The sequence below is a fragment of the Anoplopoma fimbria genome, chromosome 13 (assembly GCF_027596085.1).
Source record: "Anoplopoma fimbria isolate UVic2021 breed Golden Eagle Sablefish chromosome 13, Afim_UVic_2022, whole genome shotgun sequence".
NCBI lineage: Eukaryota > Metazoa > Chordata > Actinopteri > Perciformes > Anoplopomatidae > Anoplopoma > Anoplopoma fimbria.
Genome location: NC_072461.1, coordinates 23,476,675 through 23,501,302, shown reverse-complemented (window position 1 = coordinate 23,501,302; position 24,628 = coordinate 23,476,675). Strand labels below are relative to the sequence as shown.

Genomic DNA, 24,628 nt, shown 5'->3' with positions numbered 1-24,628 from the left:
TAGCAGACGCTTTTATCCAAAGCGACTTACAGGAAGTGTATTCAACATAGGTATTCAAGAGATCTACTAGTCACCAGAAGTCATAAGTGCATCTCCTTTCTTAAACAAGCATCTTAAAGCATAAACCAGAGCAAAAGTATAGTGCAGAGGCAATTTACTACGAAAACAATAATTGCAACAGACTAATACGAATATAATAAGTGCTACAAACTACTACGAATATAATAAGTGCAGTAAACGAATACGAATTCAATAAGTGCAGCGAACTGATACGAATACAGTAAGTGCAACAACTAATACGAATGCAAATAAGTGCTACGAGGAAGGCTCAGGGTAGTGCTTCTTGAGCTCAGGGTAGTGCTTCTTGATATACATATATGTGTATGTGTCCTGTTTATGAGTGCAAACATCTAAGTGTGTGTGCAAACTTTGATTATTCTCCAAACACTTTTAACCAGGCCTGAGCCATACATATAGGTGAAGCACCGCACTTGCGCGCTAATCTCGCGAGAGCTTCTCCCCTCACAATGCGATGCTGATGCTGATGCTGATGCTGTTGCTGTGGGTTTGATTGACAGGAAACATGTCGGTGTGGTGGGAGCGAACCGGGATGCAGCTGCTGCCAAGGGAGACAGGGAGTACCTGCATCCAATCCACACATCAGCACCTTTAAAAAAAAAACCCACCAGGCTTCCCCCCCCCACCACCCCCCCCCCTCCACACACACACACACACACACACACCCACCACCACCACCACCACCCTCCACGATGCGTCCTCTTATGATGCGCTGAACTGCTTCTCTTTTTTTTTTTTTTTTTTTTTTTTTTTTTGGTCTTCTTCTTCTTCTTCTTCTTCTCAAAAAACAACAACAAAAAAAACAACAACCCCCATCCATTTGAGAACGGAGGGGACACCCAATGGATGCTGTGGCAAACCGTGTAGTCCCCGCTCGGTGTCTTCATATATCGTGTTTGATTTAAGCCTCCAGAGCCGGAGACACCTTTGATGAAACAGCAGGAACTACGAGGATTGTTGTTGCAATGGAGTCGACTCTGTCACGGCTCAAACCGCGTCTGTAAACCCGACAGCATCTCTCTTCATGGCGTTTCGCAGGTTGCTCTATTCCGTGGGCTTCTCCACGTTTATTCTCTGATTTTTTTTTTTTTTATATATATATATATATATATATATATATTTATATATATACATATATATATATATACAGTTGTTGCTTTTTCTTTTTTTCTTTTGTTATTTAATTCTTTTTTTTTTTATTTCTAAGTGCAAAAGGGGACAAATAACGACCACTGCATCGCCAAACTATGAACGAGGAGATGACAAAAAGCGAGGAGCAGCATCTTAGTTTGCAGAAAGCCTTGCAGCAGTGCGAGTTGGTGCAAAATATGATAGACATAAGCATTTCTAGTCTGGAGGGTTTACGGACCAAATGTGCCACATCCAACGACTTGACACAAAAAGAGATACGAACGCTGGAGGTAAGCACCATTTGAGCGGAATGACTGAATTTCTGCTGTGCATCTTCATCTAAATCAATACAAGGAGAGAGAGGAGAGAGAGGAGGGGGGGCTGTCACTGTCTGCTATTTATGCCTAGGCCACTATGCATATTTTTCACAACCCTTTTCAACGACAAAACTGTTTTTTTTAATGTGTTTCTTTGCATTAATGTGCAAAAAAAAAAGATTTCCTCTCCATCCTTTGCTGCTGCTGCTGTCTGTGTTGTGCAGCGCAGTAAACCAGGAGGAGGCTATACTGGGCTGCAGTGGGGCTGTTATGGACTTGCGCATTCTGCAGGTGGTGGGGAGAGAAAGGTGGCTCTTCTCCATCAGAATAATATCTGAGGCAGCCGAGGCCTATAGGCAGCCCCGTGTTTACACCACCCATCGGCCGATGGATGCCAGCCTGCGCATCTGTGCGTAAAAGGCCCAGCTTTTACGCACAGGCAACAAAAAAAAAAAGGGTGATTGGCCGAAATGGTTACAAAATATCGTTTAATCCGTTTTTAATTGGCCCGTGGGGTGTTCAGTAAATTGTGTTATGTAATGGCCATAATAACTCGGTGTTGTGCTCGAGATACCAGACTGTCCGTTTTTTTTTTTTTTTTTTTTTTTTTTTTAATAAGACCACTTAAACCAGTCCAAATCCCCCCCCCCCCCCCCCCTCCTCCTCCTCCTCCTCCTCCTCCTCCTCCTTCTCCTCTTCCTCCTCCTCCTCCTCCTCACCAGTGAGTGAGAGGCTGCTATGGGACATTAACAACAACAAAAAGAAAAAATGCCATAAAGTGCGATAAGGTCATGGAAAAAACTCACCACAGCGTTAAGGGCCTGTAAGAAATGTTATGGTGATGCCTCGGGAGATTTAAACAAATACCATTATGCGTGATAAGGTCGCCATAAACTCAGTGCTGAGCTGTCTGTGTACCGTCAACACACTTTCAGCTCCAGAGGGGACATCATTGAGATATCCCAGGGAAATAAAGTCACTTGTGAGGGCCACAGGCTAAACCCAAAAACCCCCACAGGAATATGAGGCTATATCATAACATATATCATCATATAGTGGTTTATATTTGCCAATTCTATTCTGTGCCTGAGCCATTAAGTGAAGTCTGTAAGTGTTGCACAGGAGAAGGACAGGAAGGTAAATCCAACAGGAGAGGGGACTAATATTAAGGGCCCACTATCACCCCTGAATTGCTTGCAAAGCATTGTGGGTACTGGCTTATTTGTTGTAAACTTGACAGAAGTATTGTTTTATGTTGCAATTTATTGATATGAGCTTCTTTTTGGATGGATTTGGTTATAATTAGAACTTTTTGTGGATATGGTTGTTACTTTACCATTTTTTGGGGGGATGAAGCCTGTTCCATATAGTGGAATTAAGGATTTACCTGGATAATATATGTGTATTTTTTCGCATGTACACATTGGCAATCTTAAAGAGTAAATTGGCTAAAGGTAAGGTAGTCTGACTGTTTTGGAAAAGCATTGAAGGGTCTTTATTTTTGTTGATATGTACACTGATAATGCACATTACACGTTCTATTAACATACTGTCCTTTAATAAAAGTGATGGCAATATCTCAAGTTCTTTAAACTTTTTATGTTTATTTGCAGTGACAGTTAAAGAGTCCCTGCAGAGCTTTGGACCACTGTTGGTGCTGTAGACTGTTTTAGCGAAGCCGTAGTGTTTGTATCACTTGTTTTACTCGACTAAATAAATACGGTTCTTAATAGTGGACAACAAACCTTTCTCTAGCATGTTAATTCCACTTTCATGGTTTCTGCAGAGTAAGTAAGGTAAAGATTAGTTTCCATTAAATAAACTTGTTTGTGCAAAGTTTTGTTACTGTACATTGGAAAAACATTTCCCATACCATTAATAGGTAACAATGTGGTGGTTGTTTTTGGAGGCGGTTTATATACTAATCATGTTTCCATTTAATAACACTAGCAGTTTGCTAAGTAAACCCAAATTACTATTACTGAAAGCTGCAGACAATTATTTATACAAATATTACAATACAAAATTTGAGCTAACGTTTATGACAGGTTAAATGAATCTTGCGGTGAAGCAGACACAGCATATCCAGATTAATGCAGTTATTGTTTTACAGTTGTATTAATAGTTATTTTAGTCACTTGAGGGCAGAATAATTCCACAACACAATGTCTGACATATAACGCAGTGGTAGTAGCTGAGGTTATAGCAAAAACTTCACTATTTATTCAACTAACAGACACAGAGGGACATTAGCATTTATTTGTTTAGTTTGAAGGCAAGTTTTTCTGCCTTTCTATGAATATAATGTCCAGTATTCACTTTCCCTTCGCTCTGTTTTGGTCTCCTTCAACTTAATATAAGATATCTGTCTCTTTAGCTCCGTTACATTCACCAGCTGGTTGCTGTATTGTCTCTCTGTTGTTTGGTGCTGGGCTGGTTTTAATCTGTATATCAAATTCACATTTCCATTACCCCCCTATGGTCCAGTATCACCACTCCACACTTCCAAGTTGTGGAGTCCCCAGGACAATTAAAATCTCAATTTATATATATATCTTTGATCTTTTTCTCCATTTTCTTAACTGCACAGAAACCCACGATCCTGTGATGGTTTTGACATTTGTTGCTGACGTCTGAAAGCTTTAAATGAAGCAGCAGCAGCGAGTGATGTAGCAGGAAAACTTCACTTGTTCGACTGCAACAGCAAGTTGTAGCTCCGTGTTGAAGTTTTGGATTAATACTGATTTGACGATGCTGTACTGTAGCACTCTTCACAATAGACTTATTAAAAGAAATAATGAGAAAATTGTTTTATATGCTACTAGGACATCAGATCAGATTTATTAAGTGTGTTCCCACCAGTCAAAATAATAGAGACACCGACATGTATTCAGGTCAGAGTGAGATATTTTGGTAGTCACGTACTGTTGTGGGCTGTGATTCTTCTGTTGGAACATTCCTCTGGTAAAAATAACGTTTTATCAATAACCTGGGAACCAACACAATATACGTAATATAACTTGGGCTACTCATTCTGGATGGAACTGCATATCAGCTTTTTGTATAATCTAATTTAGTGAGATTTTTCTAAGCAGAAATTAAATAAACTAATGTGTAAAAGAAATGCTCAACAGAAAGAAACTTGTATTGGAAATGATGACACACTCAACAGTTAATTCACAAGTGCAAAAAAAAAAAAAGTAGGGACTCCTGAGAACTGTCTAATCTTCCTCAAATCCTCCGAGTTGGAGAGCGTTCAGGTTGTCGGTGCTCTTATTGCCTCGACGACAAATGAGTTGTCCACCAGGGGTTTTGATGAGGACCACAATGACGTCAGCCGCACGCAAAGCCTTCCTCATTAACCTGCCCCTGATCTTCATCGAGTGCTCTGTGTGTGTGTGTGTGTGTGTGTGTGTGTGTGTGTGTGTGTGTGTGTGTGTGTGTGTGTGTGTGTGTGTGTGTGTGTGTGTGTGTGTGTATGGGAGATTCCTCAACCACATCGCTGTTTTCCATCTCTATTATTAACCAAAGCACCCAGATTGTGCCACAATCTGATGAAGTGTTGATACTGGTTTCCATTAATACCATTATGCATTGCCTGTTGGTATCCCTTGGTTACACTGGAATGATCATGATGGAGCATGTCATGTGATTCAATTATGTAATTCATGTAACAGCAAAGAGGGCAGGTCAAAACAAGTGTTGTTATTCATTAATATTCAAGTACATATGTGACAGGGTTTATAATGGTTATTTAAGCTAAGTGTTAAGTGTAGCATCAGCTGTTGTTTTTTGCTTCAAAGGTGGAAATATGGTCGTTTTTTTTTTTTTTTTTTTTTTACTGTAGCCTAGAAGGTTAAAGGGTTCATTGTGCTTGAAGCAAACCAGGTCATACAAAGTGTTGTTAAGAAACAAGTGTTTATACCTGTTGCCACACTCGAAGGGTTTATGAAAAGCCTACCGTTAAACCTTCCTCTTGTCTGTATCAAACTGCACGATGACATGATGTTGTGCAGAAAAAAAAATGTCTCCTTTAAGACAGGAATGAAAAAAAGAGGGAGAAGTTCAAACCCTACCTTACTTTCACACCTGTTGCCAATTGTGGGCATGATTGTCACACTGCAAGCTTCCCCTTTTTTTAAGTTGATGTGGCAAAAATGTTAGCAAACAGATGCTAAATGTACACGTCCAGGAGTTACGGAGCAACATCATCATTAGTTTGGATAGTTGTGTGTTTCTGGCCACTTTGCATGCGTAAGTCGAATATTGAAATATTGACTTTAGCTCTGTTTTGGTCTCCTGAGGGAAATATTTGGCTTTTTTCGGCTGCTAAATTCAGCCTAAATTATTTTCACTGAAAACAGATTCCTGCTGTGGGCTGAATTTTCCCAATTCTAGGGAAGTGCACTACTAAATGATTGTAGTACAATTGTGATATGTTTCTGCTTTGATATGGTTTATTTGATTGACTCTTTCTGACCTGTGGATAATCAACTGCCCAAAACAATTGTGTTCCCTTGCTATTAAACTTTACCTGAGTCATTAGCAATGAGATCAGGAAAAACATTTTCTGAGGTGTTTCGGACCCTTTAAGTTTACGAACATACTTTCAATTAATAATAAGAATAATACTATATTTTTTATAGTATACACCTATGTATTGAACATCAGCACACAGACAATGCCTTCACACATGTCTTTTCCTATTTCATTTTTAACATACAAACTAGTTTGGTTGCTAAATTATATATTTTCTACAGTATGCTGCAGCTCAGTAGGCTAAATTATGAGTCTACTCATTAAGGAATTACTGCTTTAAAGTACTATATGCATAAAAATGTGTACATTTTAAGCTATATGACTTTTAGTTGTGCCTTTATCGGAAGTGAACCAACCTTTGCTGAAAGACCATTTGTTATACTCTTGAATGAGCTTGAATGATAGTGCTTGACTCTAGTTTATCAGGTGAGATAATATTTATATTTCGTGGAAGTTAAAGTCTTCTGTACAATCATTAAGTGTTTCAGTTTATCTGGATTAACGGGGAGTGTAGCATTTGAGAAGAGGTCAGTTTAGCTTGTGTCAAATGGGAATATCACCATACAGGCTAATCCACTTTCAAACTTAAAGGAGCACTCCATCATTTAAAAAAAATATGCTGGTTTCAGTATTTATGTCAGCCAGAGCTACAGTGACTGTAAAAGGTACTCTCACCTCCATTTATTGTTTCACAGTGGACGAAAATTGGTCTTTTTGATCAATTTTGTGCACTTAACTAGTCTTACTTTAACAAATTTGGTGCCCGGCAAATTGCACTTAAATTTGCTGTTACTTTAATTCCTTTGAGGTGCTACATGGAGAGCTAGATCCAACCTTGTCCGACCAATGACCACGCAGTTTAGGAGGCAGGATGGGTTTGTCTGTTTTGTTCAGAAAGCATTGATTGTTTTTGTAACTGTTGTAAAAAAAAATACAAGCAGCATTATCACAGGGATTCTGCTTCAGTGTGAGCAAGTGCAGATCCAGAAGGTAAAGATAATAAAGTGTTATAAAACAGGGAGACTTTTCAGCTTGTGGCCTGCTATTGTTAACCTGCTAGCACTAGCAGCTTATGCTTGTGCACCTGCCCACAGTACAGTATGTTCAGTCCCTTCTGGCTTTCTGAGAGGGAGTAAAGTCTGCTTTGCCAAATCTGCTCTGACTGGAGTTTAAGGATGGCGATGCAGTTTGGTGGATGGTTTTACGCGTTAGATCAGGACCATTAAACTCACTTTACCCACAAACTGTTCTCACCGTGCGGGGCTTTTTGAGTGCTCAATGCAAGCAAAACTTTTTTTGCAACAATGCATTTGAACTATATACAATGTAAAGAAAGATGAGAAACTCCCCTTTTTTCTTTCCTCTTCATACCTACTATAGAACTATTCTACATGGTTAGTCAAGTAAGGCCCCAATAACACTTGAGATTGAGATTTCTTGAGAATGGCAGAGGAGACAGATAATTCACATTAAACTACATGAATATAATCAGTTGTCCACTTTTCATTGAACTGGCTGCAGTGCTTCTGGTCAACCCCTATTTTATGTGTAGAAAAAGTCATGCTGGTGCCAGGTGAACTGCTGTGAATCCGAGTTGCTTGTTTGCTCAATGTTAAGTGTAGATTTTCTTTATGAGCTAGATTTAACAATAAATTCGAATAACATGTGGCGAGCCCTATGAAATAGTTTAATCGGCGAGTGGTTTTAGGCCTCTTAAACAACAATATGAGTCTATAGCCAAACTAGAATAAGATTGTGTAAAAAAAGACACACATAGACACACGATAATAGAAGAAGTGAATTAAAAGTTGCTGTCTGTCTTTCTGTCCTGCTCTATCTCTCTCTTTCTTTCTCTCTATCACGCTCATCCTCTGTCTTTCACTTGCATTAAATAAGCACCAGTTACTTTATGCTTTGTAATGCCATGTTGTTGCATTTATGCCATGATCCTGTAAACAGTAAAGTAAAGGAAAAATGCCAAGACACATTTATTTTTGAGTGAATTATGAGACAATGGGCCCCTGCATGGGCACAGACATGCAAAAGGCCCCACTGCCAAGACATACAGATTTATAGTTGTTTAATTGGTGTCCTTTTGTGGTTGTTTTTTGTGCCCTTATAGTTATTTTGCGTCATTTAATAATTGTTTTGGACTTTTTGTAGTCGTTCTGCATCTATTTGTAGTCATTTCTAGTGTATTTGTAGTTTATTTGTATCTCTTTGTCTTTTTGTGCGTCTTTGTAGTTGTTTTGGTCTCTTTATAGTCTTTTTGTGTATCTTTGTGGTCATTTTGAGCCTCTTCTTGGTTGGTATATGTATCTTTGATTTACATTTTGTTTGTGAAGGCCAGAGGTCCCCTGACCCTTTTGGTAAGAATATGATAAACAGTAAGAAGTCAACACATTTAGACGGGGTAGATGTGTGTTTCTCTGTAGGTGTTGACTGAGCAGTCACCTCATTGGGCTGAGCGTTAGCAGCCGTGGGCAGCTGCTGGAGGGTTTTCTGCATTCAGAGGTGACTTGCGAGTCCCTCCTCCACTGGTTTCTACTTTGGTATGCACTGATGTAGGCCAGCACCGTCTAATTTCTAGCAGTCATTTTTTTGTAGGTGTATGCTTGGAATGGGGCCATCCAAATGTATCATCTTTTTAGTCTTCAAGCATCACGTCACCCACTGTGGGCCTGGACATTTTTCTACCATCATTTTCAATCAGACCAATTGTTTCTTCTCAAAAATTGCTTCACTACAAATATACTTGCTGTTTATTCTTCCTGACACGTCAACACAAGCAAAATATGTCTTTTCAGAATATTTATCATTCATGTTGCAATTTATCTTGTCTTTAACTGAAAAGATGTAATTCAAATTTGTAAAAATATATCTAATATAGTTTTGCAGCTATCTCATTCTTCAATAATTTAATCAATAAGTTGCCAGATCACAAAATAAAAAATGTTTACATGTTTACAGTTTAAGATGTTTTTGAATAAGGCTTATAAAGAATTGTGAGTAAGTAAGATATAAGCAGTAGTGAAATAACTATTCAGGTCCTTTTTTCAAGTAAATGTGCTACAGTATAGAAAAAGTCTATTAAAAGTAAAGGTCTTATATCAAAATGAAGTAAAAGTATTATCTGCAAAAAGAACCACATTGTCAAAAGTAGAAGTAATCACAATAAAAAAACGGCTGTTGTTTGCTTAATTTTAATACATATTATATTATGATTACTGATACATTAATGTCGTAGTAATATTTTACTATTGCATATTGAGCTTAATGCTACTTATGCAATTTACAGTTTGGTAGTTTAATCTACAAAAAAAAAGAATAATAAAACAAATGCTTTCAGTAAATAACTTAAAAAACTGTCAAAACAATATGTTGGAGTTAAACGTGTTTCCCCTGAAATGTAGTGGAGTAGAAGTATACTGTTGTATAAATCATAAATAGGGAAATACTGCAAAGTACAAGTACCTTAAAATTGCATTTGAGTACAGTAGTTGAGTAAATGTAGTTGGCTGATTCCTACCACTTGCGTTGCTCGCTCTGTAATGATGTGATTAATAAGATGTTTGTTAGAAGTGATTGAGAAATGGGTCCATGTTGAAGAATGAAAACATGATGCCTTATTGGTTGTCCTTAGCTTTATTCTGCCTTGTTTCCATAAAGTATTTGATGTATTTGTATACAGGAAAGTAGACTCAGTTTTGTATGCTCTGCATTGTCCCTCTGCATACATTTCAATCGCTTTAATGCCAATAGTTAACATAGCTTCCGCCTCAGGTTAAGCTCACATTATTTTTACTTCAGAGAAAGAGAAGAATTCAATCCAAAAGGTGTAACGTTAGTTAAGTTGTATTTTCTGTTTAATAAGGAGAATATGTGTAAGAATATATTACTTTATTTGGAGCACTATCGATTTTATCGTTGTGCCTGTGTTGAGCTGGGACATGTTTAGCTTAGCTGAGGATGAAAGCAGTGAAAACCGCTAACGTTAGACTGACTATGTCCAAGGTTCAAAAATACACCTACAAACGTATTAACTCTTTGCGGCTTTTTTATTTAATCTGTACACAAACAAATAAAGTTATGGCAATTTGTGTTTTTTAAGGGAAGCTTTGTGCTTCATGTCTTGCGAAAAAAACAGTTGGCACACAGAATTGCTTGACAAATGCTTGAACTGCTGTTTCGTACAGCATGTTACTCCCCCTAAAACCACACATTCTTGTACTTCTATTTTTGGGCAAATGAAACAAGCGAGATACAACATTTTAACTAGAAAAGTTATTTTATGTAATCAAACATTACAGCAGTGTTAGTTGCAGACTCACTTGACTGACATCTGCACTTTACTGAGTGCACTTTTATTTATTTAAGATTTACTCGAGGAAATATGTCACATTTAGTCTTTAATAACTTATATATCATGTACACAGAATTTCAAACTTTCTAACTTGATAATAACACAAAATGAAACTTGATTATATCATATCTTATATCAAGTGATCTGTTATTGTCTCTGCGCCACAACATCAGGTCAAATGTGCATTTATAATTACATGTGTTGAATTAAGTGGTTCTACATGTAATTTTAAACTTTATTGTACTTCACTGCACTTAAAACCTGAAGACTCAACTGAAGGCTCACTACTGCAAGGAAGTGTTCATTAGGTGGTCAGCTGTTACAACAGAATTCATTTTTTACTAAACATAGGAAAGGTTCAAGTAATGTGTAACAAAAATGAAAGGGGAGACAGGCCAATCTCATCACTTTATTTAATTTAACAGTGGTTTATCACATATATTCCAAAAGGACTGAACAGAACTATATGTCGCTGTTATTTTATGTATAAATAATATTGTATCTGAAATGTAATTACCAAGAAATAGCACTTCAATTAGCTATGCATTTTTAAAAAATATGTTTTTGGGGTATTATTGCCTTCATTGGACAGATTAAGAGTGTAGTTTCTGACTGGAAATGTGAAAAGAGAGAGGAATGACATGTAACAAAGGTCCCACGGGTGGAATTGAACTGAGGACGTGTGGTTTTGTGGCATGCAAAGTCCCATTTGGTTTGTTCAATACAAATATCTGTGTTTTGTAGGGCTGTACCGAATACCATTTTTGGGGCTTTGAAGCTTCAGAGAGAAATATTCAACAATATTTAAAGCATGTGTTACAGAAATTGCGTTTCTAAAAAATTAAGGGCCGGCTCATTGAAGGCCAACTGTATCTCTCACACACATAGCCTATTATAATGCATATGCAACCTTACACACACACACACACACATGCACACACACGCACTCAGGGGTGGGAGGGGGGACGACAGCGGCAACACAAGCTGTCAAACTTTCTTCAAAGTTGCCGTCATTATGTACTTTATACTTTTATTTGCTATTATTTTCTAACAGGAGATGAGGACAAAACTCAGACTTAAAGGATTTTCCTTTTTATTGAAACAAAAAACGGCTACAAAATGTGCAATAATCACATCAGATAAATGACATTGATAGACAAAAAAAACCGAATTTGCTCATATTAAGGCCTATAAACACATTAGTAAATAAATAAAATGTAGCCTATGTAAACATTTAAAATAAAAAGACCTGGTTTTGTTGGTTTCTGCTGCGTTTCAGTACCAGGGACAGTGCTGAAGCAACACAAACACACTCTCTTCACACCACACACAGCGCTAATTGTGATTATTTGGGTAATGCATGTATTGAAAAAAAAAAACAGACAACAACAAAACCACAATGCATGCAAATACTGATTTTGACGTTGATTACCATGGCAACGGTCGAAGCTTTGAAGCATGTGTTTCAGTCTTTGTGTTTTTAATCTCTCCTTCACCACAGCTGCTCACCGTGTTGTTATCTGTGTAAAGAGACACACCTCTGACCTTTGTAGCATGACATGTGACTTAAATGTTTACATTACGGCATAATTTAACGGTTGAGTAACTCAAAGGTGTCAATAGGGTTATGGTTTCACTGATGTCACAGGATGTAATGTATTGTGATAATCAGGTTATTCATTTGTGTGCATTGAAGTGGGATAATAAAACCCATATACTTTGATACCAGTCTGAAGGAGCTCACCAGTATAACCACAGCTTTCAACCACTGGCCACTGAGCAGCTCTACTGGTGTGAACAGGTGTTGAGTAATCTTGGTGGTGCTGGTTGAGGGAAAAGAGAATGTCACACTGGTTATTCAGCCTATCAGGGATTTCAGTGACTTTTCAGTGACATCTTAAGGATGTGGATAGTTTTTCTTTATTGTCATATTTCAAGCAACTTTGGTCTGGAGTTTTTAAAAGTTCCTGCAAAAATAGGCAACAAATTGTAAAATTAATTGAAAAAAATGTGCAGAAATCTCTTTGAAAAAACATCTTATGTTAATAAAGTTAGAGTTATTGAGATTAATAGTGAACAAATGTGATATCAGTATTTAAATACTTTCCTTTTCCAGAACAATAAGCTACTCTTAACTTGATTTAACAGGAACAATATCTACCTTGCAGCAACTTTATTCTTATTGGGTTTCTATTTATTGTCAGTCTTGTTTGTGATTAAACAGTTCTTCAGACAGGCCCAGTCAACAAAGAAGTGATTTGTGACATATTTCATGTTTAAGTGCCAAAAAATTAATCAAGTGAGTTTATTTCTTTAAATCATATCCAGCTTTGCTAATTAAAGGTGTTTTCATGATTTCATTTCCCTGGTCTGCATCAGATTTTTGCTTCAGATGTACTTTGGAAGAACTAACAGAAATGTATTTATTGTTTATGTGGAAATGTCAAAAAGGGGGGTAAAGGGTTCATCTGCATTAAATAAATTGAAGTGTAATGTGCTGCCCTGTCTCACTGTGTTTGTCCCTCTTGTTCTCAGGGGAAGTTGGTGAAGTACTTCAGCCGCCAGCTGTCCTGTAAGTGCAAAGTGGCCTTAGAGGAGCGCAGTGTCGAGCTGGAGGACTTCCCTCGCCTCGGCCACTGGTTCCGCATCGTCAACCTGAGGAAGGAGGTCACACAGGTAACATGTCCGGTCTGGAAAGACGCTCATCTTCTCTCCCATAATAACGATGGAGGAACGTAAGATGTTGTAGCTCCAATTTAGACTTTTACTTGAAGGCCACATATTACTTTTTAGAATCATCAAACCATCCAGTGACTGCTTGTTTCTTTTATGGAATTATCTTAATTTATTAAGTTTCTTCCATCATTTAATCAGAGGTTTTCTTTAATTTGTGTCACCTTTCACATTTTTTGCTATTAAGTGATCGCTGAGATGGGTAACTGAAGTAAACTATGCTATGTGTGTGATATGGTTTTAGTTTAGTATTTGTTTTTTCTTTTTTAAAATTGATCTCAAATAAACCTGGTAGTTTATATCGATACCAAACATGACATAATACTGGCCTCAAGGCATTTTTTGCATGTCACATTTTTATCGTGTAGTCTTTTTTTCTATCAATCAGCAGAAACCCCCACTGTAGAACTGTTTTATGCTGCAGTTCCTCTAACAGCCACTAGATGCTGGCTTCAAGAAAACCTTTCAACATTTCTCTCTAAACACTGTCAATTTTTTCCACAGAAGTTTATTCTCTCAAAAGTTAATATCGCATCTTTTATTGTGGCAGTTTAAAGATGAATTGTTCCATTAATGAGCTATCAAAGCTTATATTTTTCAGGCATTTTTACTCAATTTGCAGGTGTCTTAAGCCATTACAGTCAGCCATGGTGTTTGATGCTCGTTTGGTTTTAAGATATAGATTTATGTCTCATTTGTGGCAAAAGATTAACCCAAATCCATGCTTTAAAAAAGTGACACAGAAAAGCCAGTGTTTTTTACAGTCCATGACCTCCTTCCACTTTTAACATACAATAAACTGAGAAAGGTTACAATTTTCTCCACAACACAAAAGTGTTTCGTATGAGAGTTTAACAATGTGTGTGTATCTTTTTCATGTGTTTGCATATGTTTTGTGTTTTGCAGGAGATGAGCCCAGGTGAGGTGACCCTGGAGGGCCTGCTGGAGAAGAGCGAGGAGGAGGTGTGTGAGCTGCTGCAGAAGTTTGGCGCCAACGAGGAGGAGTGCGCCCGACTCAACGCCTCCCTGTCCTGCCTCAGAAAGGCCCACCAGCTTGGTAAGGGGTCAACCCAAAACACACAGAGATGAGCTCACACATCCATAGAAACACCTGCCTTTAAATGTCCTTAACGGAAAATACATGTGTCCTTTAGAGTTATCACAATTTACCACTACAACGTGTAAAAGTACATTCCTAACTAATTTAAAATGCATTTTTAAATAACCTTCTATCTAGCTTAATAGTAAAAATGCCGTGTAAGCCAACAAAGATATTATTTATAAGAAGATTTTGTGTTTTGCTCTTGCAGATTGACAGGAGGCGTAGGGCACTCTAATGTAAATAAACAATTGACAGAAAGAAAATAAAACTCAATGTAAATTGTGGTTAGCCTGTATTATTTTTTGTAGGGTACAAAAAGAAATGCCAGCAGTAATGTACTCAAAAAATATGCATTTTTGGTTTATTTCCTTGATTGATGCTGCCATTAATTGCCATTATTTTATTTTTACAAGATGATAAGATCGTATGTCTTGCTTTAGGTAGACAGTACACAATAGGGAACACTTTTCCTCAGTTATTTATCATGTTTTTAAATAATTATGATGTTTTTTGTCACCAAAGTTATATAATTGTGGCAGGGTAACATAATTTGAAGGAGGGCTGTTTTGGAAGATTATCTTTGTTGCATTCAAGGACTCTTGTTTTTGTTAAAAGTATTTATTGTGGATACTTATGCTTTTGTGAGACATTATAGAGTAGAGAGCTATCATTTTTTAAAACCTAAATTCTTAAAATTATTTTCACAACAGGTGTTTTCACTTATTGTTTGGGTCTGATTTCCCAACAACTTATGAATTCTTTACTTTTGGTCTTGAACTTGTTAATATTAGATGAATCATCTTTAAATGCACTAGACAATATTTATTCGAGAAACAAATAAAGTGAGTTTAACTACGATGTATTACTTATGTTCAATATTTGCAATTAGATTTTTATACAAACTGAAGTACTAAATGTTTGCCTAGAAAGACTGAAATCAATCGAAAAACGCAGTATGGTTTAGAAACGGGCTTGTAGTAATGTGAAATATTTACAATTTGTAGTTAATGAGCCAAAACATACAAAGACACTGTTGTGCAACCAATTAAAATCAGAAAGATTCTTGTTTACATCCTGCTGTATTTAGCAACTCCCAACAATTACCTCATAATCCTGTTTTAGCAGGACATGTATACTCAAGATGAGTAAGATTCATTATGTAATTTCTTAATGAATTTAGAAAATATTTGATATAGAGATGATAAGATTAGAAATAGAACAGGAGTGGAATATATAGCTTTGTTTTATTATGTGTGTATCTATATTAGTTATCAAGAGTGTAGTTTAGAAAAGTAAAAACAGTGACAGGAATGACAAGCAGGTAAAAAAACAAATTAAACTATAGATTATAGGGTGTATATTGATATTTAAATTGTGTTTACTTATGTATAATCGGAGCATTAGTCATATCCCAAACATAATATTTATTACCACGGTATATGCAATTAATATAGTGTTCAGATCGTATTTGTGTCTGTGATGTAGATTTAAAAAAAAGAAAGAAACATTTGTTAAGCATATTATTCATACATCTACATAATGAACTATATGTTGTATGCAATGGTTGCAGTTTATTTTTTCATGACACAAAGAAACAAAGTTTATTAGTGATCCGTGACGTTATCTTTGAATTCTTCATGCCTTCACTAAAACATTTTGTACATTTATGACGTCTATGTTTATGGACTATGAAAGCAAGACTAACATTGACAGCAGTCATCATCTTTAGTTTGATGCATGTAATGCATTTTTATAACATTCATAGGACATAAAAGAAAGGCCAACTCATTTCTGATTTCAGACAGAAAGCTTTGCCTTATTTAACTCAGCATTCATAAAGATTCAAACCATTTCCAGCTGTTTGATTGTCATATGTTAGTCAGTCTTTGCAGTGGTGTTAATTCACTGCCAGTCCTAGAAATTCATTTTGAAATCCACAGAATCCTCAGTACTGTTTGTTTTTCTCTAGGTGGCACTGTTGTCTTCATATGTTCAGCCACGGTGGTTCAGCTCTTCTCTGTATTCTAAATATCTGTCATTTAAACGAGACGGTTAGTGTTATTTAAAAAAAATAAGACCCCATCTATTGAGAGCAACAGCTTTTATGATGTCGATAAATCCCTACTATGTTATTATGAATAAATATTAAAGCCATCATTGGTAGCAATTTAAAAGATGTGCTACATCAAATTCCTGTGTCACAGTCATGTGACCATGTAAAGGACAAACCCATGCACTTGCATAGAAAGGTCTGCAAACTCACTTTAACAGTTTAGGTTCTGTGTTGAATGAGTCAAACTGTATGTAGGTAATATGTCTGATGGTGTTTTTGCTCTTTTGTACGGTGGCCCTGAGAGTTCAACTCACTGCAAAATAAGAAAATGCAAATAAACCCAATTCCAATATGGAGAAATATCTTCAGCAATTTGACAACAAACAAAAGACTGACACAGCAGATCGATTTACTGCAATAATATCTGAATCATGCAATGACGATGTTTAAATAAGCCAAAATATTATATATTTTAGATCAATTCAAACACCAGGGATTGATTGAAGAGTTTTCAATAATTTCATAATCCACAAAAAGTAACAACCAGCGTTGCATGTTCCAGCAGTGTGAACCACTTTTTAGAGTCCTCTGGAAACAGTTTTAGTTGTGTTGTGAGCTTTTTACAGCGCTTTTATTAAATCTTACATTTTAAAAAATGTGTGTCAAATTGGTGAAGATGCTTTTTTATTTGATTTAGTTATTTTCTTAATTTGTGCATTGAACTTTCAGGGCCACACACTTTTTACATCATTTGAAAACTTCACTGCCTTTCCTTAACAATCTTTTTGTTTTTCATAATGTGACATAAAGTATTAATTATTATAATGTATTTTTCAGCAGCTAGGATCAGTGTTACTGCTTATAAACCACATAAATCTCATACCACATTAATCCACCTACATTCAACCTGAGCAGAGCTCTAATCAACCAGGCTTAATGGAAACACCTGTGGATGTGCAGGGCCTCTAAGAGCCCTTTAATGTACGTATTTATTCTAATATCCTGCAGGGGTGCAGAGAACCACTGTAATTAACGCTGATTAAGCAGTCACATGTTTGTAGTGCAAAAAAGGAAATGTTACTGTTGTAGAAGTTAAAATCTCACGATAAACAAGTTATTGTTTATTCCTGCTTTAAATAGAGTTTATTTTCTTGTAAAATAACAAATTTCACATCCAGCTTCTTCAGGTTCGCCATCTTTGAATTGCATGTTTCTTAGAAGTGTATTGTCAATATGAAGTCAAATTGATTCACCCATTGATTATTATTATTTTTTGTCTTTAAAAGACGAGTGAAACTCCATGTTGTTTCACTTCATCGTCCACTTTTATCTGCTCTGATGGCTGCTACACTATATGAAGCACTTGTCCAACTGCTTCTCTACAAAGAAAATATCGACGCTAATTTCATTGTATTCTATTGAATAAGAAACTTTAAAATTCTAATTGACCTGAAGTCTAAATGGTCGGTGGTTTCTCTTAATGTTTTCCTTTGTTGACGTACATGCTGACGTACATGTTGAGCTCCAATGAAGAATCATTTTATTTTATTGAGCGTTTATGTGGCTGCAGAGGTTTATATGAAGGTTAATGCTGTCCACAAAGGAGCATATTGTATTTGTATAGCACTTTATAGCCCATTTACACACAAACTGACACACCGATGGCAACGAGCTACCAAGCATGGCGCTTGCCTCAACATTGCAAGCAATTTATGGATCAGTGTGTTGCTCAAGGACACTTTGATATATAGGGAGGATGAGCTTGGGATCGAACCACTAACCCCTGTGATTAGTGGACGACCAAATCTTCCTCTTGAGTGTGCAAATGATAAGTATTTTAGATGTTCTTAAATTGCGTTATTGGGAAAGGTGTTATTTGATGCAATGCGTGTTAGCAAAATAATTAATTTTCTCCTTTAGTTTGGTGATTAAATACACTTTTTTTATTGTAAAGATGCCCGTCTCACAATATAACTGTTGTAAGATCTTTGTTTTTCCACCATTATGTTTCTTAGAATTAAATCGAAGCTGGTAGACCGTTATTTTTTGTATATTTTGTTGCTTTTACAAAACATTGTGGACTTGCTTATGCATTTACTGTGATGCCACAAGTGCATTTCTTTTGTTTCGTGGTTGCACACCAGGTGGCGTCACAGGCCGCACTTTGTTTTCAGTCTGGTCTTTTTGCAATGATACAAACTAACCAGAAGGGGGCAGTAGAACATCACCAAAAACTGGGCTGTTCGGTTTAGTAACAACCTTTTGTAAACCCGTTTGATAACATATCTGTTTCTCCTCTACTCCCACTCTCACACACGCACACACATATATACACAAACGCACACACAAACTGTTCTGTAACAGATGTCCTTTCAGGCGGAAGGCTCAGCTGAATAATTAACCAAATTAACTTGATGAGTAGTTTTTCTTCAATGTGCCCTTAACAAAACTGTACTTCATTAAAAGAGTGCTTTATTAGAGGAGGTTTAACTTGGCTGTTCTTCAAAGCATTTTTTGATATTTTTTTCACGTGTTAAATAAGGATTCAGGCATTCAGAGGGACAGGTCTCTAAAGCTCAGCCCTAAAAAACAGGCTCTTTTGTGGTTCTGCAGGTACCCAGCTGGCCTCTCGAAATATTCACACCTCTCTGCTGCTCGTTTGTCAGACTGTTGGAGTTGCTCGCCACCTGTGTGCTTCTCTTACTGCCTTCATCGGCTTGATGGGGGCGGTTGTTGTTGTACAGAAAGACAGACAGGCAGGCAGACAGACAGGCAGGCGTCCTCTGGCGTAGTCGGTCCTTGCCGCCCATGCATCAGTCCAGCTGGGTTCAGGCCTCATGCTTCTCTGGAAAACCAACTCTCTTTTGCCGTCACTGTCACACTACTTTTTTTCAATTTCCACTTCCACCTTATTCTGAATCAGAATGAGTGCAAAAATAATCCAGTTTGGAAATGGCAATAACTTAATCTTTATGTCATTAATCTGATTCTTGACCTTTGTAACCTGATGGTCCACAGCCTGCCTCACATTTAGTGGCTTTGACCAGCCTGCCCACTACAAATATAGCAAAGGCTTCTATCTAGAATAAGCTGGTTACAGAAGATAAATGTCCAGCTGCTAACTGTCTTCTTATTAATCCCCCGACCCGATGCACTGTATGTATTGGCAGCTCTTTCCTGTAGATTTTTTCTAGGAAATTGTTTACTATAGGTCAGTTTTCACAGCACTGCCCTTTAACAAACTGGCGTTTAAATATGTTTCTTAGCATCTACACGTAATTTCTATCAGTCCTAGCAAATCACTCTATTTTTTTCCCTGGAACTTTCAACTACATCTTCTTCCCTGGATGGAGGTAGCTCAGTTGTCATCACATGACCTAAGCATGGAACATGGTAACCCCTGTCTCTGTCCAAAAATAATCCAATGTGAATGGCCTTCTGGATCTTTGTCTGGCCTTTCTGACTGGTTTTGATTCTGGTCTGCTGTTTTTTTTTTTTACAGACTACTTGTCTTTTCCTTGTGTTCACTCAGGAGCTGTCCATGGTCCTGGCCGTCAATCTGTATAGTGTTTTTATTACAGCATGACATGTCATACTCCAGTCTTCCTCACAGGGGAGTTGCTGTCTTTGAGGTGTAACAGCATGGGTCCTAAGGTGTTAAAGCAGTGACTCCTTGTGACTTGAAGACTCTGGTCTCACCAGGACGTGTCTGGGCATCTCTGTTGTTTTAGCAGAGTCCGTTTGGGTCTTGAGTCAAAGAACTAAAACCAATCACAGCATTGATTGTCGCTTGTTGAATGATTCCTCGTTAAAATACTCACAATACTTGTTAGATTTGTTGTCACGATTACCCAGTACAGTTATAGGTTTATTTCCATTTATATATGATTTTAACTTATGGATATGTATTGACTATCTTTTGTAATCAGCAGGGGTTAAAGGTGTTGGAGTCCTTTCACAACTGACCCCAAAAAACATCTTTGAAAAGAGATATGGGTTATGATCTCCATCCATGTACGACCACCTGTTGTCACATGACCAAAGCACCATACATGGATCACACTATGCAAAAGAAAAGGCTTTTAGATGTAGTTTAAAGCTTCGAATTTAAGTTGTGTTGACAAACCTATGAGTATTACACCAAGGCTTACATCCTGTATGGACAAAAAAAAACAAACATACAAAAATCTTGACATGAAGATCTGGACTTCTTTTGTGTGTTTCTCCGTGTTTGTTTCATTTCGTCACTCTCCAGCTCTCTTTCCTCTCCTTTATAATTCTATTCTCTGCTCGTCTCCTTTGCTTATTGCCTCGGTCGTACTCCCCTCCCTCCCTGACTCCGCTCTCCCTCTCTGGCTCTCCAAAGGCAGGGTCTGGCCACAAAGAGCCACTAATGGGCTCTCTTAAAAAAGGGGGCTGGCTAGAGTTGTGTGAATGCACCACCACCACCACCACACAGAGCGGTGAGAGGCACTTTCAGCCGAGAGAAATACAGGCTGTGCGGCGGCGTTCTTCATATTCTTAACCCAGATGGAGCTTGGAGAGGGAGATACGTCCTTGCGGTGTGTGTGCATGTATATATATGTATGCAATTCTAGAAGACGTGCATGTGTTTTAGAGGGTTACGCATCCACATGAGAGCATTTATTGCTTATACACTTCTAAGCAAAAAGCGGAGGATGTTCTTACATCTTCAGTCTTTTTAAAGAGTTATATATATCTATTAAAAATCTGGGGGTTGTTGCAAAAGTACACATATATTCAACCATCATGAATAAGAAGAGCACAGAAGAGGATTTAAAGATTTATGCCACATGTTTGGGTTTTTTTTTCTCAAAGAAAAAATATGTTGATCCAGTTTATGAGTCATCAGGAATTATGTTAAAATTGGCAGACATGGACATTCATATACTTTACAGTTTTGGCAGTTATATATATATCTCACATAACCGGCGCAAAAGAGAATGCATGTTGCTCTGTGGCGTAATGGTGGAGGAAGGAAACTAATGCAAGTTAATAGAATTTCTTTTTTGTCACTACAGGCTCTCGGGATTGCAGTCCACGAGTTGCGATCAGGATGAGTCATACGATTCAGAGGCAGCCGGTCGGTCCTTTGTGCCGCAATATACACACATTATCCAGCCCGCCCCTCTAGACAAGTCCTCACACACACACAAACACACACAAACATTTTCATATGGACAATTTCTTGAATATGAGTTCAGGCCTGATCAGGCTAATAGTGTTGATCTTTGCTCAGCACGACAGGTCTCCTCGGTGCTTTGGCTTTAGTAATCTTTGAGAGCGAAAAGGAATGTCCCCGTACCCCGGACTCCTGACAGCTGTACATGCGTACAAACACCCTAATTGGCTTCAAATGCCATCATCAAGAAAAAGAAACGAAGAAAAGGCAGAGGGGAGATCGAGGTGCAGAATATATGAGAGAGAGCAGGTCGAGGGGGGGGGAAAGTGAAGGAGGCATGTGGGGAAAGAATGACGCGGAATAACATGAGAGAAAATGAGGGTGAGAAAAAGAGGCAATGATGACAGGAGGCGAAGAAGAAGAAACGTTGTCATGTCGAGAAGAGAAAAGAGCAGATGCAACAGGGGAAGGAAAATGACCAAAAGAAGCATTGACCGAACCCCCCCCCCCCCAACACCCATCTTCCTGACACCCCTGGGTGCTCCTTCTTGGCTGTTAACTAATTAGCAGAGTCTTAACGTTGAGTCCCACTGATTACACTGCAAGAACGTTCCACAAACCCTTCAACTTAAAAGAGTCAAGATTAAAAAAGGGACGCTGCATCTATTGACTGAAGCCGAGATCCTGTTTACACGATAAAGCAGCGACTGTCCTGGTGGCATTTCACTGCCATTTAGCCCCAAAGAGGCAACACATCTATAGAGGTAATTAGTCCAATTATGAGGCTGTTATCTGCCTTTCTCAAAGCCCCACCACATGTTTTAAAGATCGTCCCATTAATGATGTTGCGGTGTGCCATTTGCATTAATCAGCGCAGAGGAGAAGCTTAATGCGTCAGGTGCATTGTTTGGTTTTGACAGTTGATTGGGGGGAGATGCAGGGTTTTCAGGCGAAAGGAGAGAATGGAGGATTGATTATGATGTGACTCCAATATTACATCTGAAGTTATGCAAAAATTGCAAGCAGCATTTTGGAAATACCAGTGTTGTAAGTCTTGAGACTAGAGATTCACCGATACCAATACTTAAACAGGCCCTATTATGCTATTTTCCGGGTGCATATTTTCTATCTCAAGTTACTGTTACAACATGTTTACATGCGTTAATGCTCATAATCCTCCTTGTTTTTCTCATCCTGGCTGTCCTGCAGCACCTCTTCTCACCCTCTCTCTGAAATTCTCCGTTGTAGCGCTTGCTCCTCCCTCCAGAAAGCAAAGTCTGCCCTGATTGGTCAGCTAGCCCGCTCTGTTGTGATTGGTCAACGTTTCACATTTCAAAAAACTCTTCCTCTGGAGCTTCAGCTCCGTCTCTCTCTTTTGTTGTTTAAGGGCCAAACTAGCCAGAAGGAGTTTTACGTCACTTCCGTAACATTGTGACCTCATAAAGTTACAGAAGTGAAGGAGAGAATTCAATGGAGCCGTTTCAGGAGCTCAGGAGCTTCTGAGGGGGAGGGTAACTCCTTTTAGGCGTGGACTTCAGGTTTTACACTCTACAGACCTTTTACATGTACAAAAATATATACAACACACTAAAGGAGAGGGCAAAAGTGGAAAAGCATAATAGGGCCACTTTAAAGAGATTGCTGATCGAAACCGGACGGTTTTAAGTTGATCGGCCAACAGTCGAATTTAAACACATGTGCCACCTTACGTCGGCACACAGTGGCACAAACAGTAACGTCAGGTGGTGTTGACTACAACAATGGCTGTTAAGAAAGATGGATCTAAGACGGTGACATTGGTTGCTTGCTCAAAACGTCATCATATTTTGTAAGATAAACATTACTTCATGCATCTTGAAGAAAAGTAGCAATAAAGTAAAAGGAGAAGTAATGTGAATAAAGCAGTAGTTGGAATGTTTTCACAGAAAGGAATTGTGTGTAGTCAAGCCCTGATATGTTGAAATGGCTTCTAAAAGTTGTGATAAACTTCACGTCTCAATACGTTTTTCTATCAAAGTTCTGCATGAAATGTAACTTCTAAAACTTGCTTTCTAGCAAGCACAAGCCACACAAATTAACTTAATCAGAACTTGGAGTTCACGTGAAACAAGAGATTCACAAGTCAGGTCTTGTTACCATTTCACCGGAGCAGTTGCTAAGATACTAGTGCATTTGATGAATTGATTCATTACTTGAAGCAACAGTTTTCATGAGTATGATTCCAGTTCATTGCTTCTCTTGCAGAGAAATTTCACTTGGATAACAGCTTGATACACGCTGTCAAAGGCGTTTTTCTTTTAACGTGTGGCATGCAGGAATGTAATTACCAAAGAGAAGCTCATCATTTAAATCAAAGGTTATTGGTTGAACATTTTCAAAAACGTATCTAGTTGGATTTTGCAAGGTACTAATTCTAAAATGGACAGTACAAATTGGCAACTCATGTGTCAGGTGTGAAGCCGCTCTAGACTTGACTAAAAGCAATCAGCTTTTTTTCTTGCCTCTCATCTGTTTTTTTAATCTTGTTGGTTTGAACCCTTCAAAGGCCGTTGATTAGTTTCAGTCATTCGTGCGAGGGTCAAGCTGAACTTGTACACATCTGAGTGGCCTGTTGTGGTTTTATTCCTGCTAATAAAGGAGGCTTGATTCAGCATCCCCCCCTCGTCTTTATTTACATATGTGGACGATCTTGTGGGGCGATTCGTCCCTTTTCTGCATCTTGATGTCTTTCTGAAGGGGTTTGAAGTGTGAGCGTGGTCCTCAGGCCGCCACACCGAGAGCAGAGTGTCAGCGACGGCTTCAATCGAGAGCCCCTACTGACTAATATCCATAGGTGTGAATTACAGTTGTCAACAAGGTGCATATTCCAGAGAGTAATCCTTGTAAATGTGATATGTATTTCTGGGGCATAATAATGTGGCTACATTTCTTCCAACGTAAGCTCTCAAGTTTTTCCATTTCACATTATGTACTTTGAGTTTTTCACACAAACATATTTGGTGCAGGGGATTGATAACTACGTGCCAAGCAGTGCTGAAAACCTGCAGGTTTCCATGACAACCGGAGACAACACCAGGTTCCCTGATTAGCAAAACAGTCTTTTTTTCTTTGAACATTGGTTTTGTAGTGTTGGGTTACATTGTTCGACAGCCTTTGACATGCTTTTGCT

The 24,628-nt window shown here is 38.0% G+C and overlaps 1 protein-coding gene across 1 annotated transcript in view; it reads left to right on the top strand.

The window, feature by feature from the left end:
* Positions 1–1,325: 1,325 nt before the first annotated feature.
* Positions 1,326–24,628, top strand: part of ksr2 (kinase suppressor of ras 2) — a 94,757-nt gene continuing 71,454 nt past the window's right edge. Inside the window, exons 1-3 of the mRNA XM_054611137.1 lie at positions 1,326–1,499; positions 12,964–13,104; positions 14,068–14,225. Of these exons, the coding sequence (XP_054467112.1) occupies positions 1,326–1,499; positions 12,964–13,104; positions 14,068–14,225 (473 nt within the window). The remainder of the gene's footprint in view (positions 1,500–12,963; positions 13,105–14,067; positions 14,226–24,628) is intronic.